This window comes from Phoenix dactylifera, unplaced genomic scaffold (genome assembly GCF_009389715.1).
Source record: "Phoenix dactylifera cultivar Barhee BC4 unplaced genomic scaffold, palm_55x_up_171113_PBpolish2nd_filt_p 000601F, whole genome shotgun sequence".
In the NCBI taxonomy this organism is placed as follows: domain Eukaryota; kingdom Viridiplantae; phylum Streptophyta; class Magnoliopsida; order Arecales; family Arecaceae; genus Phoenix; species Phoenix dactylifera.
Window position 1 is genome coordinate 104,209 of NW_024067998.1, and position 17,203 is coordinate 121,411.

Consider the following 17,203-nt stretch of genomic DNA (forward strand, 5'->3'; position numbering starts at 1 on the left):
GAGAGAGAGAGAGAGAGAGAGAGAGAGAGAGAGAGAGAGAGAGAGAGATAGAGAGGGAGAGAGTTGGTGATGGAGGACGATGAGAAAGATGAAAAAAAGAAGATGAAGAGAGAACTTTGGAAGGAGAGAATGAGAGACCAATTGAGTGATGGAAGAGGGGGACGGTGATGAGAGGGCTTTGTCCATCTCTGCCAAACGGGCCTAAATGGTTGGCAATCGTATTTTCCCCTCATGCATCTCTGTTACTGTTCCTGAGCGTGCTGAGGACCTCGCAGAAATGATGACTCCAATTATACATATAATGATTAAAGAAAGGCGGGACCAATCTAACGGCCAATATTATCTCAGCAAAATATCCGGTCCCGAATAACACATATCGGCCAGTCAAATCACCACCCTGTGGAATTAAAACAATCTTAACCCTCCGACGCATAATAGACGGCGATGAAGGCAGCGAAACAAAGTGGGAGAGCAAAAAGGGGGGCCTTTCGAACCCATTCGAATCTCCAAGGTCTTTGCCACCCTCGTACGGCACGCGTTCTCTTTTTCTTCTCTTCTCTCCTCTCCTCCCCTCCTGGAAAAACCCTAGAGCTCTCCCGAGCGAGAGTGAGAGTGTGGGAGAGAGCGGAAAGGAGGTTCTCTTGATCTGTTTTCTCCTTCTCTTCGATCGCTTAAAGCCATGGAGATACCTTCGAACGACCTGGATCGGCTCGTCTTCTTCGAGCACGCCCGCAAGGCCGCCGAGGCGGCCTACGCCAAGAACCCCCTCGATGCTGACGTAGGTTCTTCCTAGCTATGGTTCCAATTTGTTTTTCTTTTCTGGAATAGTATCTTGGGTTCTACCGGCGATTTGAGCACTGGAAACCCTAATCACTGGATGAATTGTACCAAATTAGCTTTTCTTATTCCTTTTCCTTTTTGTTATGGTATATCTAGGACGTATTTATTGCTGAAACCTGATCTATGTAATATATTTTTCGTTTTGAAGAATTTGACAAGGTGGGGAGGAGCGCTGCTCGAGCTATCACAGTTTCAAACTGGAGCTGACAGCATAAAAATGGTTAAAGGTACTGTTGATTTGCATAGGTCTAATTTGGTATTTCTTTTCCTGTTTTTGTCTCCAAACTTCAAGAAGAAAATGAACTAGACTGCACAATATGAATGATGAATCCCTATTGTTTGTTAAATTGTTTGTAACATCTTTAGAGCTTTTGAAAGCAAAGATTTGTTGCTTACAAAAAAATAGTGAAACAAAAGTGACGAACAGCAGATGTTTTGCACAAATGTTGGATTCAACATCAGTCTATATTTGCTATTTCACTAAATTGGGGAGGACCCCCCCCCCCCCCCAACCCTACAAAAAAAAAAAAAAAAAAAAAACAACGATGCCAAACAGGCCCTCAAAAATCTCCTTTTATGTGGAAATTTTATTGTTAGAATGTGGGTATTTATTTATTTGATGGGCCAAAGCTTCATCTTGTTGATGTGGAGGTATCATAATCTATTTATTTTCTTTATAGTTTTCTTTTTAAATGTTTTTATGAGCTTCACAGATGCTGTATCGAGACTGGAGGAAGCCTTGGAGGTGAATCCTAGAAAGCATGATACTCTATGGTGCTTAGGAAATGCCCATACATCTCATGCATTCTACACTCCTGATAACGAGCAAGCAACAGTTTATTTTGCAAAGGCAACTCAGTGTTTCCAGCAGGCAGTGGAGGAGGTATCTGAGTTGTATTGATTATTACGCATTTTCTACATTGTTATATTTGTCAAGTGGAGGAAATGATGTTTGGGTTGCTTGTAGGATCCTGGAAATGAGCTATATCTCAAGTCTTTGGATTTATCAGCAAAGGTATATTGCAATTATTTATGTATATCCAGCTCAATTTTTAAAGCTATGACAATGTAGATTGGTTTTGGAGGATCATTTTTTGCCTGCTCGTTGCTGTTTCTTTTTTGTTGGTCATGTTTAGGATATCACATCAGGAAGTTTTACTATTATTGAAAGCTTGTTTATTTTGTCTTTTTATGGTTTTTAAATCATCTTGAGGGTATACTAGTATTGGGGGACTTATGTGTTCTGAGATGGTTTAAGTAATTGGAATGATATGCTGATGTTTCTGGAATGAGTGGACTCTTTGTTTGCAATAGTTTTGGTTAACCTATTTCGGCATGGGTTATACTGCTAAGAAAAGACAATGAACTTAATGATATCTAAGTTCTTGGAGGTGCTGTCTGGTTGTCATGGTTGTTTATTGGAGCCTGAAAGTTGTTTACTCAGGTACCTTATTTCATTTATTACTGTATTATGCTATCTCTGTGTTTGTTATCAGTAGGTAATGGCATGGATGTTTATTCCTATGCGTTAGCAAAAAGGAATAGTTTTAAATGTATTTGTTAAAGATTCAGGCTTAGATCACTTTTAAATCAGTTTATGTAGGAACATGATATACAGCAATTGAATGAATGAATATTTAAGGTAAACTGAAAATTGCAAGGAAGAGACATGCTAAAGTCAGATTGTGCCTATAATTTCGTACAAGTGGAAAATTATATAAAAAATTCATGCAATCATCCACTAATGATACAAGCAAATTACAATAATAACAATTTGACTGAGAAAGTCTTGGGAGAACCCTTTTTGGTTCTTTTGTTTTTTCCTGCCTAGGTTTTTAGATATGGTGATGGGGACATCAGAGCTTTCATTCAGATGATCCTGAGCCCCCAGATTGAGTCAGACCCGGATTGGGTCTATTTGAGTCCGACTCATTTTCTTTTATTACATTATTTGCTTTTATCTTAATCAAGTCAATTTGGTCAGTTGTTTTGTTGTTAGATTAGTCAATTAGGTTTATGTAATTGGGTCAATTTAGTGGACCAATTTTAGTAAGGGACTAATTGATGTAAGGGTCCAAATTTAGTCAGTGTCAATTGATTGATTTGGTCAATTGATTACTTGATTTGGTCAAGATGTAAGGTCTATATAAATACCACCCCTCTCATGTATGTGGCAATTGATGATCGAATAAAAAAATCCTAGTCTCCTTGTTATTCTTCTTCTTCCTCCTCTTCTCTTCTTCCTGCATCTCTATAACCTCTTCTTCGTTCTCCTTCCTTCTTATTCCTCTTTCTCCTCTTCTCCTGCAATGGTCTGCCATCATATGGGCTCTTGGTTTTGGTGGCAAAGACACTCACCACAGACAATGTCTTCCTTCTTGCCAAATCTGTGTGTCCACCTCTTTTTTATCTTAGCTAAAATGTATTTTGTGCTTGTTGCATATTTGCTTGGGATGCTAGAAGGCCTTTGTGTTCTTGAGGAAATTTCATTGTTCTGCCACTTCGGTTAGGACATCAATGTGGGTATATGAGGCTATGCTTTGGGCGCAGCAATCTTTCTGTGTTAACTAATTAAGGCCTATTTAGAAACCAGCAAGTTGTGGGCATTATTTCAACTCACTGGCCGTGAGAGTGATTTACTTGTATTAATCGATCTGACCTTGTTTGATCTGATATTCATGTCAAGCACCTAGTTGACATTATCTACTCATCATAGGCCTATTTCTTGTAATATATTAACTAATTCATGAATCCGTAAAGTTAGGATTTAATAAGATATTCTGGCTTTTTGGATAACCTTTTTGTCATTGTACAATCAGAGTAATATATCAATATACGTATGTATGGTTTTTTTGCCTGCATATTGGACTTGGACATTCATACATTAGGAGAGAAATTTAGTAACTGTGTGCTGTTCATGAGAAATAAATAACTACATGCTGAAAGCATAAAAGCATGAGTTTACACTATATAACTATGACATAGTGAGCGATCAAAACTTAGTTATTTGCTTTGACTATATAACTATGACATAGTGAGCGATCAAAACTTAGTTATTTATTTCTCACTATGACATAGTGAGAAATAAATAACTACATGCTTTGACTGTGATACTATTTGCTTTTCTGTTGACAATGATTTTCTGGTGTAACAGGGATCATTAAGGATCTAGGCTAATTGCTCTGGTAATTAATGCACAGTCAACATTTTTGTTTGAGCAATACACATTCAACTCTTAAAAGGTATTAAAAGCGCTTTTGAGTTATGTAACCTTGAAATCAGCAAAAAAAAAAGAATCTGGATGTTAGTGTTGTAGGTTCAACTTTTTGCAAAGTGGATTTGTGATAGGTTGCAACTTGTATATACAGCTTCCAAGACGAGTTATAATGAAAGTGTAAGACTTGTATATTTATTGGTTGAAGCGAAAGTTCAGGCAAGGCATCAAGTGGGATAATTCAGTTTAAAACCCATGGAAGTGTGGGAACCTAGATGATGAGGTGTCCATAGTCATCTCAGAGAATTGTCTTTAGGTCCAACTTTTCTTGATGTATCTCTCTCTTTTGGAATCGGACATTTTTGGCCTGGCTTGACCAGCCCAGTTTTGTGCTATCCTGGGTAGACATTTCAGGTTGGAAAGGTCAAGCTGGATCCAGCTTTTTGGGTTTGGTTGGCATTTAGGCAAGCTTAGGTTTGATCAAAGTAAGCTTGGCCTAACCTAACACAACCTCACATTGTTATCATACAGTAATTCTAAACTACATTTTTGTTGTTATGGTTTTAATCCCCAATTTTTGTTCCACTCCTGCTCCTAAATTAGAAGTTCTCTATGGCTTTTTCACTTTCCTCTCCCTTTTCCGCCACCACCTCTAGGGCTTGTTTGGATACCTAGAATTTATAATCTTATGATAAAATTCATGATGGGATTTGGGTTTTGATCCAATAGCATTCATGAAATCTTGTTGAAGGCAAATTTTTTTGCATCATTGATCCTATCCTATGTTTGGATAGAGGGCAAAACTAGCAACCCCCCTCTTTCCCCCTTCTAGGATTACATTTGAGTTAAGCTAACAATCATTGATGTTAAGCAATGATTCAAATTAATGCAACAAAATAATTCGGAAGAATGCATGAACTGCTGTAGAGGAGAAAGGATGGATCACCTGTCAATCTTGGACCAAGAAAACAATGCCAAAAGAATAGGATATGTGGTCGAGGGGATAGAAAAAGCTACCGATCGGTACAAAAGCTATCTCCGTCACTCTACGCTCATTGAGGAGATGGTGATAGAAAAAAAGAGGAGGGGGCGAACGAAAGAGATATGTGGCCGGGGGGAGGAGAGAGAGTGCATGCATTGAAATTCTTTCTATTGGAGGTTCAAGAATCTATGATAGGAAGGACATAAGGCTAAGAAAGAATGCAAGGAAGTCCATTAGTTAAGGTGGTGATCTCATCTTGTCTTGCTTGCTAGGAGAGAGGAAGCATCCGGACCACCTTTTCAAGCTAGATAGCGAGCGGTCACTCAGCAATGATACCGTCAGTTGGGAATAAGTACCTACCCCTTATAGAAATCGAACCTGTGTCTTCAACATGAAATGACAATGTTCTAACCAATGGACGAAAGGGACACAAGCAATTCTTTATATACCTTAGCTCCAAGAATAGATGTGGTTTGTTTTGTTTCTATACGAAATTCGACGATTTTTTTTTTGTGTTCATGTTGGCAATTTCTGATGTGAATTTGGCGAGTCATCCCCCATTCTGACCTAGTGACACATCAACCATGCACCTTCCTTTTCTCTAATCATAAAGCCTCCTGATCCCTTTATTTGTCTTTCATCCCCAACAATCATCATAGGGTTGCCAAAGTTAACAAACGAACCAGTCCAAGCACGTTTAGTCACAAACATAGGACAAAAGCCCCAACCAAGCCCTTGGAACAATCCTCACCGGGTCATCAAAATCAACCAACAAACATGCAACAAAAATCACAAGAACAAGGAGCATACAAATGATCAAGCACAAAATCAATCAAAACACTCAACCATTTATTGAAGGAGCATGGGAGCAATGGCAACCACAAGGGGAGTAGCCAATCGAAGTGCAGACACTCAACCATTCAACTGCACTTCTTCCAACAGCTTTAGAACACCTCAACAAAACTACTAAGGATCAAGCAGAAGACCAATCTAAGCACTTGTTAGTAGCATCGAAGCAATGGCAACTCCAATGGAAGCAACCAAGCAAAATGTCAACCACTCAACCATTGAGCCATTTTGATCAAGCAAATGCAAGAACGCCTCAACAAAACCATAGTACCAGCAGAAACACCATGAAGAGGACGACCCTATCAGATTGAACCATTCATGTTGCTTACTGACTCGTACTCTTACCAATGCTAGCAAAGTTCGAGATCAAGTGGAGAAAAGGAAGAGGTAGAGTAGGGGCCTTGGCATGCATCCAACTGAGGAGGGCGAGGCGTTGTGAGGGGGGTAGAGAAGGGATTGATTAGCAACCTAGCCGTGAGATAGAGAGAGGGAGGTGAGATGGGGGTGGCGAAGAGAAAGGGGTCTTACTTTTTGGATGACAAGATCGGAGGTCGGACTCTGCAGTTGGAGGACAGAGGAGGTAACCAAAGATGGCAAGTGGAGGTTGGAGGTGGCAGTGAGAGGTTGTGGTTGTAGGTGCTGGCCAATGGGTACCACGAGAGAATAGGTGGTGAAGAAGCAGAGCCCGATGACCATATGATAAAAATAACATCCTCCTGACCACTTTATTTTTATCCTATAGGATACACTTATTCCTGCAGATCAGCTATCCCTAGGATTAGTCACCCAAACACCTATTCCTAACTTGTGCTCATTTTTTACCCTGGGATTTTAATCCTTTAGGATTGGCCTAGATTCTGCTCTATCTGAACAGGCCCTTATTCTATCCAGCACAAGCACTGACCTGCCAAGGCTTTGACCTTTTGATTGCTAGTCAAGTCTGACCGAACCCTCTTCTTCTCTACTCCATGATACCTTCTTAGCTGTCTCTCTTACTTCTATTCTAGTAATTCTATGTGGTCCAAGATGGAGCTAGGATTAAGTTTCGAGGATTCTCCAGCATGCTATTCATTGTGGTGCGCAATGCTGCCAAAAAGACAATTTGAGGGCTCGGCTTATGATTTGGCATGGGATCAGGGTTTGGTCATGGACAGATGGAAGTAGAAGAAGAGGAGGAGATGAGAGGAAAGAACAAGAGATGGAAGAGAGGAGCATGGGCATGTGGTAGGGTTTGTTGGTTCAGGTCCAGGCCTTATCGCTGGCTCTCAGGTTTCAGATTTAGGGACCAAGATCTGGCTCTGGCCAGATCTATTTTTCTTAATGCTGGGTTGTAACCTGGCATTGCCCTAGTCCGGCTTGGCAAATGCCAAGGTTCTACTCTGCAATTTTATGTGTTTTCTGTGTAGAAGCACAAAGTGCTTCTGATCATTTCCATTTTATTTCATTCTTGTCTTTGACTGGCAATGCAGTAGTTGATGTTTTCTCTTGATTTTGTATGTGAATCTAACTCTGTATGGTTTTGAGAGTTTCCAACATGCTGCATTACATATACTGTAATTTAACTAATGATGCCTTCTGTCTTGCCCACCTAGCTACTCCGAAAATTTGGGAGTTTAGTAGTTTATTGTTAACATGCCTTATTTCTGCCACAGGCCTCTGTCAATTGTAATTTCAAATGTGTAACATACATATTTGCCTCAGGCACCTGAGTTGCACTTGGAGATTCAGAGGCAGTTGGCAAGTCAACAGACTTCAGCAGGAGCATCTTCAACTTCAAACGTGAAGGTAATATATTTGTACTCTTGTTCTCAAAGGTAGCTAGAATAACTTGCAATCTATGAGCTTTAACATTTCCTTTGCGCCTTAAATAAACATGTGAAAGTAAACTCTTTGTCTTCTGCTCATTGATAACCTTACTATTTCCCATGGTTGGTCGACTAATGATCGTCTAGTACTTCCAAACTGTGTTTTTTAACATTAATTCACTGTTTAGGGAATTTCTTTGCCAATCCTAATGGAAAAAAGAATGTCTATGACAAATTGCCTATGAGCTTAGTCCTCTTGTTTCCAAAATTATTGACTACCCAAATCTCTTTTTCTTGTAAAGTTAAGAGTAATGTTACCGATACATGTTGAATCTTAGTATGTTATGTGTATTATTTTTTGGTTTCTTTTCGTCGGTGCTAATAACTTAAAGTACAAATAAGATTGTAAATTTTCCTTTTTTTTATTTCTAAGCTTCTAAGTCGCACTTCTTTTTTGATAAATGTAGACTCTGTGTTTTGTGAATATATGCTTAAACTTAATAGTTTGTCAATCTCTTTGTATTTAGCTTCATTGGTGAAATAACTAAAGTATATTTATTCCTTAAAGTAAAACTTCTAGACTACAATGTGCAATGCTATGGTTCTAGTACAAGGAAAAAATATACAACGGCACACTTCGAGACTGGATTTTATTTAGGGAAAATTATAGTTTCAGCCCCTCAAGTTTGGGTGATTCCCACACACAATCTCCTAATTTTTAAAAATTTTCAAAGTGGCCCTTCAAGTTTGCAAAATGTTCCAAAGTGGTCTTATTGTTCATCTCCGTTAACAGACTGGTGGCATCTGACCATCACATGATAGCATAATATTGTTTTGGGACAAAAATGCCCTTGGTATCTGTTTGGGTTGGTGTCTTGGCATCAAGGATACTATGAATCATGTGAGGTCATGTGATTTGTATCTAAATAATAGGGACTGCTCTGCTGCATCCAGAGAAACTCCAAGTGAAAGGGGGAGGGAGAGGGAGAGAGAGACCATGAGGGTGTGAGAGAAAAGGCTTACTATTCTTGGATCGTGGATAATTCTTGCATGGTGATCTTCACATTCTCCTTTCAATTGAAGTCTCTCCCACTTGACCACCTAAGAGGAATTTTATATTTTTTTTGGTGCCGGAATCAAACAGCCTCTATCCCTTGCAAACTCTCGAGCAAATAGATGCTCATATTCAATTGGGGTGTCATGATCTCCCAAATTCAACCTCTACAAATATTGTAGTAACATGGGACATAGTTCTCATACTCTTGGTGGGCAGAATCCAACACTCAATCTTGCTTTGTCAAGTGACATTTCACCAATATCCAAAAAGTTGGCTGCAGTGCAGTTGACAATGGCAGCAATCACATCAGGGAGGAGCTTGGAGGTGAGATTGGGGATGCCGGTGAGTGTCGAGACGTACGGGTCAGGGCAGATGGTGCCATTGCAATATTGAGCAACGACTTAAAGGTGGGTGTGGATGTGGAAATGGTGCTGGTGGCAGCCATTGGCTGAGAGTTCTTGTCCTATGGCAACTATTAGTGGTAGTATAAAAAGAGTGGAGATGGGAAGTATGGTGAACAAGAAGTTGGTTCTTTTACTTAGCGTTAACAAGGTCACATGAATAGAGCAGGAGATGGAGAGTGATGGGTGTAGAGAGCTCTTAGTTCTTAGCTAGCTCTTTGGACGAATATTATTGTGTGTCTCAGTATGGGTGAGGGATTGGGTATACAGGTTGTGTTGATGGGAGGGTAATGGTGAGAAACTATGACAATGTCGGGGGTGTGGGATTTGTGTTATTTTGAGGGTGGGAGAAGTTGATGAATGAGAGGCTATAGGACTGAGTTCATGTGCGTGGTGACGAGATTATATTTTTGAGATTAAAAAAATGGGGTGGAGTTGATAGATTGAGTTGACTGAGATGTTGAGAGGCTAACCAGGTGGTGGAGAGATAAGAGAAAAGGGGGTATGGAGAGATGGGTTTTGTTGGCCATGCCCCCATCTACCTCGTTCCACAGCAAATGAGGGGAAAGGCAGCTTTTTGAAGGGGAATCCTCCTACCTCGGTTCCGGTTCAGTGAAATGCAGAGCAATACATTAAAGGTCCTATTTTCTACTTGCCAACAGAGCCCAACTTTTCATTCAAGACACCACATGAACGCAAAAATGAAGATAGTAAAAAAGGAAAGGAGGAATCTTTATCTGAGAATTTGAAAAAACATTGAAGCAGTACCAGAAAAATCCTAGCTTTCTTAGGTTGGGATCTCGGGAGCTCGCTCGACGGAGTCATTCCACCATTACCATGAGTAAAAATACTTGGATTTTGCTTTGTCTTCTCCCAGATTAAATTCACTATCATGTTCTTCTTGTTTCTTCTTTTTTTCTTCGTCCACTTTGTCTTCTTCTTCTACTCTCTTAACAAATGTGGAAGAGAGGAGGACTGGAGAGGAGGCAGCATTTCGCCAGATAATTGCTGAGGAGGGAGGATGGGAGCGGAGGGTCGGAACATAATGGTTGACATTGGGGAGGAAGCAGAAAAGACATTTGAAGATGTTTGAAGAGGGTGAGGGCATTTTGGACTTTTGAAATGACAGGCTAACGGCATTGGCTAGTTGGCGAGTCGAAGGACCACTTTGGAACACTTAGGAAATTTGAACGGATACATTGAAAAATTTTAAAGATGAGGGTGTGTGTGTGAGAATCACCCAAACTTGAGGGGTGAAACTGTAATTTCTCTTTTTATTTATTTGGTTGGGTAACGTTATGTCTCAGATAGGTAGCCTTGTTGGCATTAGCCTAAACTAGTGCTGGGAGCACAAGATGCTTGTGAGAGGAAGATGGATGCTGTAATCCTTTTAATTAATTTTCTTTATTTATTTACTTAGCTTAATAAGTAAACACCTACTTTTGACAGGCCATTTCTCTTGCTTCCTTACCTTAAAGGACCAACTAACAGGGATTATTAATTAAATATGGGCTTATTTATAGACGTGCGGACTGGGGGCATGCAGTCCATCATCAAGGTCGTAGGAGTTTGCATTATAATAGTTCACATTTTTAACTAGAATCACTTCATTTACAAATGTTAACAGTTTAAAATATCATGGTCTAATGATAAACATAGTCTCAGCTGGAACACATAATTGAATTTTTCCATTTATATAGAGAATCCTCAATCCTAATAGCTATCATGGGCTCCAATATCATTCTGCTGTAAAACACATGCATTTGCATGTATAAGATACTTTGAGGCCATTGTAAAATGAAAGGGATGCAGATTCTGCAGGAAGACTTTTCTTAGTGGAGAGAATGACCACCGCTTTGTAAAAGATTGGCAGAGCCAGGGGCCTGGAGGCTGTTGAACGTTAGGATGGGGATGGTAGGACATAATTGAAGGGCCTGACATGTAATTAAGGTTTTTCAGTAATATGTCATTTTGACTTTATTTATCAGAATTATGGTGTTGACATGTTTTAGATGTATCTTCAGCATGGTTCGTTAAGGTAGCTAATTGTTTTAGGCTTGTAGTGTCATAGGCTTGAGAAGCTGAGGTGGAGGCCAACAACAATTGGATGGAGAGGCTAGGTTAACTTGCTGCATGGTCAGCTAGACTGGTTTATACTTTATAGTGTGAAATTTATTTGAGTTTCAACTTCGGTGGAATATATCTGTACTTTAGGTTGGTTAAACTAAATTTAGATTCATGCTTCGGCATTTGTTGAAGTAGTATAGTTTTTCCTGGGATGAAGATTATTGTCTTACTACCAAAAAGATGAATAAGTCTATTGAATTGCAAGTTTCTTTGGAGCCGGAGTTGATCTCTGTTTCAAATGAGTAAAACAAATGCAATATACTCTCTTTATTTAACATGAACTAGAAGCAGTTCATTTTAGTTATTTTCTTGGATATTGCTTGAAAGTAAATTTACTGCAAGGAAACTGAAAATCAACCATATTTGTCATAAGAGTCATGTAATTTGTTTAGATCAAGTAATCTTATGAATCAGGTCTCCTGCTAGGTTCAACTTTTAGCTACTTAAAGGTTACTTTTTCTATTATTCTGTGATTGCTTGGCATCATAGGTAACACAAAGATTACATATGTTCTCCAGTCACCTAGGCACCTAGGCAAACCCCCTGGGTGCCAAGGCGACCACCTCTTGAACGGCATGATTTGTGGCTGCTCACCCAGCCAATTTGGCATTGCCTAGGCAGCATCGCCCACTCTACCTATTTCAGATGGGTGCTTGCCTGGCTCAGCCCAGTTGAATTAGGCCAAGTTAAATATAATTGAAATGTGTTTGGACCATGGCTGGGGTCAAATCATGTAATGGAAAAAAAGGAAAAGAGCGAAGAGCCCGGACTTGTGTTTCTTCACTCTCCCATCCCTTCACTATGGCATGAATGGATACTTCTCATCGCCACCTACTCATTCGCATCTTGGTGGTTGGCGGCTGGCCGGTGAGGCTTCTAGGATGCAGTTGACCGTTGGGGCTCTGAGTGAGTGATCTCCCTTCATTCTTTCTCCTTCTCCCTTGTATTCTTTTTTCCCCTTCTTTGTTTCTTCTTTTTTCCCCTTCCTTTTCTGTCTCCTCTTTCTCCATCGCCAGCTTGCTAGCAAGTGGCAAGGCTTCCATGGCTGGCCAGCACGGCCTGTTTGACATTGTTGCTGTTTTGATGTTTTTGTTTCTTTCACGTGGAAGTTAGTATTTGCTCAGACTTCTGCTATTCCTTGTTTCATTCACACTCTTTTCTGAAATTAATAAATCTTTGCTTCCAAATTGCAGGGTCCTTCCTGGTGGTTGGGTTTTTGAATGTTATTATGACTTTTATTCTTTTGTTGTGTTGTTCTGTTCTTTGTATTAGGAAAATCAGGAAAACGAGAAGTCGATCGTTTTTTTTTTCTACTGTATTTCTCTTGTATTATGCTCAGTTTTTATTTTTTCAATATTGTAGTCATACCGGTGATTTTACTATTATCATAATAATAAGTACTAAGTAGTACATCATGTATAATTGAATCCACATCCACTTCGAATAGAGAATGTGTGCTCCACCATTTGATCTATGACGTGAATGGTGTTATATATTTGTATTCGATGAGTTTAGATCAAACAATAATTGTTATAGACTTGGAAGTAATGTATTCTTAATAGAACTCATGTGTTAATTATTACCAATTTTATTTGTGTCGTGATATCGATAGTCTATTGAGAACAATGCTGGAAATAAATCAAATATATGAAATAAATTATTTTATTAACTTTTTACAATTTTTTTGCACCTGGGCAATCATCTAATTGCCTAGGCTATGGCTAGGCTATAGGAAGGTCCTTCGCCCAGGGCTGCCTAGGCTATTTGACAACTATGATCTGAAGAGATACTTATTGAGATATACTTGTGCCTTTTGCACGCTCATTGTACTTACTGTTAAGAGGTGGCAGCATTAGAGCCCAAAAACCTTACGCACATATGCAGATTTATTGCCCAATGGGTGCCATAGTGGCTCATCTAGATCTATGCAACCCAAGCAGATTGGTATTCCGTTAAAGTATTTCAGTATAGAGGTTAGCAAGTCCTGCATTTACTCAAATTCTTAACTGATTGTCTATTTTCAACTTCGTACATTTGGATTGTCGTAAGTTGCACACTTGTCTAATTTACCTTCTTGTTTGCATCCTTTTATTTTCCTTTTTTCTATGTTATAAAGTCCTTAATACTGTTTATTCTCGCCACATTTTAATAGGCTCTAATTTTGACATTACCTTGCCTGCGCTGTCATTGTGATGGACATTCAGCATTTTTTAGGTTGATATTGCTGTAACAAACCTCGTCAAGAGGAAAAAAGGGGCTTTTTGCTTTTTTCCTATTGTAATTTCCAAAGATGAATGATTTCCTTAAATTGGCATCCTTGTCTGAACAGTGCCTCATCACTTAAAAAGTTATTTAATATTTTACTTTATGGTACTTACATCATGTTGGTATTCTAATGTGTGTTAGGTCTTTGATGATGCCCTTGTATCGTAGTCTATTTCTGGTATGTGGTCTGTGCAGGCTGTCTTCAACAACTGAGTCTTATTTTTCTGTTTCAGGTGTCCAAGAAAAAGAAACAAAAAAGCAGTGACCTGAAGTATGACATACTTGGGTGGGTAATCCTGGCAGTTGGCATTGTAGCCTGGGTAGGGATGGCCAAGTCTCATGTTCCTCCCCCTCCTCCCAGGTGAAAGGCCAGTTCTTTAGTTCAGTCCTCTGAAGGAAGTCTACTGCTTCATAGTACTTGGACTCTGAGGTTCCTATGCCCCGAGTAACTTGAGAAGCTGTTGAGGCCAAGGTGGAGAAATAGCCTATACCTATAGCTGCTTAGCTTGCATGCTGAGTTCTATTTTTTCTTGAGCCAGTCGCCATATACCTTGTTAAAGTCTGCATGTTTTAAATTTTCCAACTGTCTCCTTCTAATTTTGTTTTGATGCAATGAAGCCTTTCGCCTTGGTATGTTTAGCAAGGCTGTTTTGTTTGCAATAATGATCTTTGCTTTTTTATTTACCTTAATCTAAGATAGTCATGTGCAAGAGGCTATAGAATCATAGCAGGAAGCGAATTACTGGAGTCTTGATTTTGACATCAAAATCAGCTTGGTTTCTCCATCTAGTGCATCAAAGTGAATGGATGGATCAAGTGTTGCATGAGCCAGTGATTTGCTAATGACTTTTTTGGTTTTCAGATTGGTTTATTTTGAGTTGTGCATCTGCCAAGATTCGCATCTCTGCCAAGATTTTGAATTGTACCATGCGAAAGGCCCCATAATCTTCGGCTGGTAGGTCTCTTCTGTTGCTAGCTGGGGAACCAGGACGCCTGTTTTTTTCCCATGGAACATGAAATCACGATTCCATCTGATTGCTAGTGCACTCACGGTTTCTCCACTGGAGTGGGAGTTCCCATCGAAAGGGATCCTTTATTTTTCTCTTTTGTTTTTCTTGTGCCAAACATGTATACTCTGCAATTTTTCATTTGAGAAATGAGAGTGTGCAGGGTCCTTGTTCGGATTGCAGTTTCGAATTTTTTTTAATTCTTTTTATTTTTTCATGTTGAAAGATGCATGGGTTACGGCTACTATTATGGCTTCTCCTTTATAAAATCTCGGAAAGTCTGAACGTTTTAAAAATTCCAGGTGTCTCCTAATTTTTTGTTTTGATCCAAAGAAGCCTTTGGCCATGGCATCTTTGACAAGGCTGTTTTATCTTCAATAATGATCTTTACTTTTCTATATACCTTGATCCAAGTAGGCTTGCGCAAGAGGCTATAGCAGAAAGTGACTTACTGGAGTTTTTTTTTTTATCTTGCTTTTTTAAGTTCTTTTTTTGGGGTGGGAGAGATGTTAATGATTCTGGGAGCTGTTGTTTGTCTTCGATTCATGGGATGGATTTTGTTGTTTAGGGATGGTGATACTTAGATCATGAACATCAAATCTAATAGCTAAATGGTTATATATTGCTAATTTGTATATGAAAACTTATGACATCAATCCCTGATTGTGAGGCATAAAGTTTATTTTGATGCAAAGCTCTCGTATCTTTCGTGATTGTAAAAATGCTTCTCCTTGCCATGCCATCCATTTTAATTAGGTTTTATTAGTTTTAGTGGAATTCGCCTAGTCATCAGCCGACAAGATTTGCTATTTGTGAGCTGCGGGTAAAAGTAGATATCCAGGTATTCTCAAACAACATAGATAAATCATATAAAATCTAACTTTTAGAGTACCTGACCCAATATAAATGCCATATGCGAGTCTCTTAACGCTTGCTAATGGAGGTTCAATTTGCTGCATGCAGCATGTACCAAGAGGTTCAGAATAGCGGACTTTATAATATAGTTTGGGATACCTTTTTATCATACTATATGTAATAATAATGAAAAAAAAGGCTATTAAATCACATTTAGCATTGCAATAATCCATGATAAAATAAATAACAAATATTATTTCAATTATACTATTTCTTTAAATAAAATACTATTTCATGAAATATTCAATTTTTTTATTAATTTTCTTTCTAAAAAAGATGGTACAAGTGAAAAAAATTTAATTAAACACACAGTAGTTAAAAGAGCAGATATTTTTCATTGACACCCTTTATTTCCTTTCACAACACCATTATAACCATCATTGTAATGATGATTGTTTTAATACCAAAAGAAATAAAACTATATTTTTTGAGATAAATAATGGTTATCATAATTGTTATAATGTGAATAACAATTTGGATTGAGATTGCTATAATAAAATGATGTTATTATTGAAATTTATGTATGAGGCACTATTTTTTTTATAAAAAAGTCTTGGAATCCAAGCTCTCAGGGTCATCAGCCGGAAAGTTTAGGCCATCACCGAGGCTTGATGGGGGAGGAAAGTTGGAGCGGCTAGAGGGGAGAAAGCTAAGACCACAATCTACTCTCGAAGAGACCAAACCTCATGGAGTCCTTGCATTTTAGACCAATTAGCTTATGTACCACACTATATAAATTAGTTACAAAAATCATGGTGATAAGAATGCAGTCAATGGTGAACTCCTGATTAGCTCGGAGCAAGAGGCTTTTGTCAAACATCACAAACAACATCATTATAGCTTAGGGGTTCATGCATGATCTTATCAGAGCCCCCTCCCGCATGACTATCATGATTATCAGGATTGACATGAAACAAGCATATAACCAAGTCAGATGGGATTTTTGTTTTTCACTCCTTGTGACAATTTGGCTTTTATGATGGGTAGATCAATTGGGTTCAAGGTTGTATTGTGGAGCTCTTCTATACATTGCTGGTGAATGGCACTCTAATCGGGATATGCCAAGGTTGCTCACTGTCTTCATGTCTATTCCTCGTCTATGTAGATGCTTTCTCGGATACTTCATGAGGCGGACAAGGCTGATCACTAGAGGCATATCAGCCTAGTCAACGCCTCCTTTATCTCACCTCTTATTTGCAAATGACTGCTTGCTCCTTGTGGTGAGATAGAGGTCATCACCATTCGGCTGTCACACCTCCTCAGGCTCCTCTTACCACCATCACGAAAGCTCACTCTCATGCCAACAAATTCATGCAAGCAAACGCCGTTCGGCAGTCTTTAACAACAATAAAAAACCGAGCCAATCCTATAATAACTACTGCATCTTTTAGGGTGGTCCATTTCACTTGCGACCTTCATCATCTAATTTTCTCAATATCAATTTTACTAGCAGTATTTTAGAGAGGGTACACATGGTGGTGCTGAATTTGTTATCTAGAATCAGCCGTCAACACTAAAAGTTGCAGGTGGTTATTGTTGTGGAAATAAAGGGTCTCGAACTTAGTTCCACATCGACTGAATAGCAAAAAGGTCTGTGCCTTAAATGGAGGGCTCGATTACCCTTTCCTCAGGAGGTACTTTTTAAAGGGCAAAATCGTGAGAGGAGTAAGCTGCCCACGATACGCGTCGCGCGATATGTATGCACTGTTCCAAAGCGGACAATACCTTTTGTGAGGACGCA

At 39.1% G+C, this 17,203-nt stretch overlaps 1 protein-coding gene across 1 annotated transcript; it reads left to right on the plus strand.

Annotated features, from left to right (window-relative positions):
- Nucleotides 1-452: 452 nt before the first annotated feature.
- On the plus strand, nt 453-14,267 carry LOC103715758 (mitochondrial import receptor subunit TOM20-like). The gene is made up of 6 exons (XM_008803503.3): nt 453-778; nt 989-1,067; nt 1,554-1,723; nt 1,808-1,855; nt 7,587-7,670; nt 13,774-14,267. The coding sequence occupies exons 1-6, from the start codon at nt 680-682 to the stop codon at nt 13,903-13,905; spliced, it is 612 nt and encodes a 203-aa protein (XP_008801725.1). The 5' UTR covers nt 453-679; the 3' UTR covers nt 13,906-14,267.
- The last annotated feature ends 2,936 nt before the right edge of the window (nt 14,268-17,203 follow it).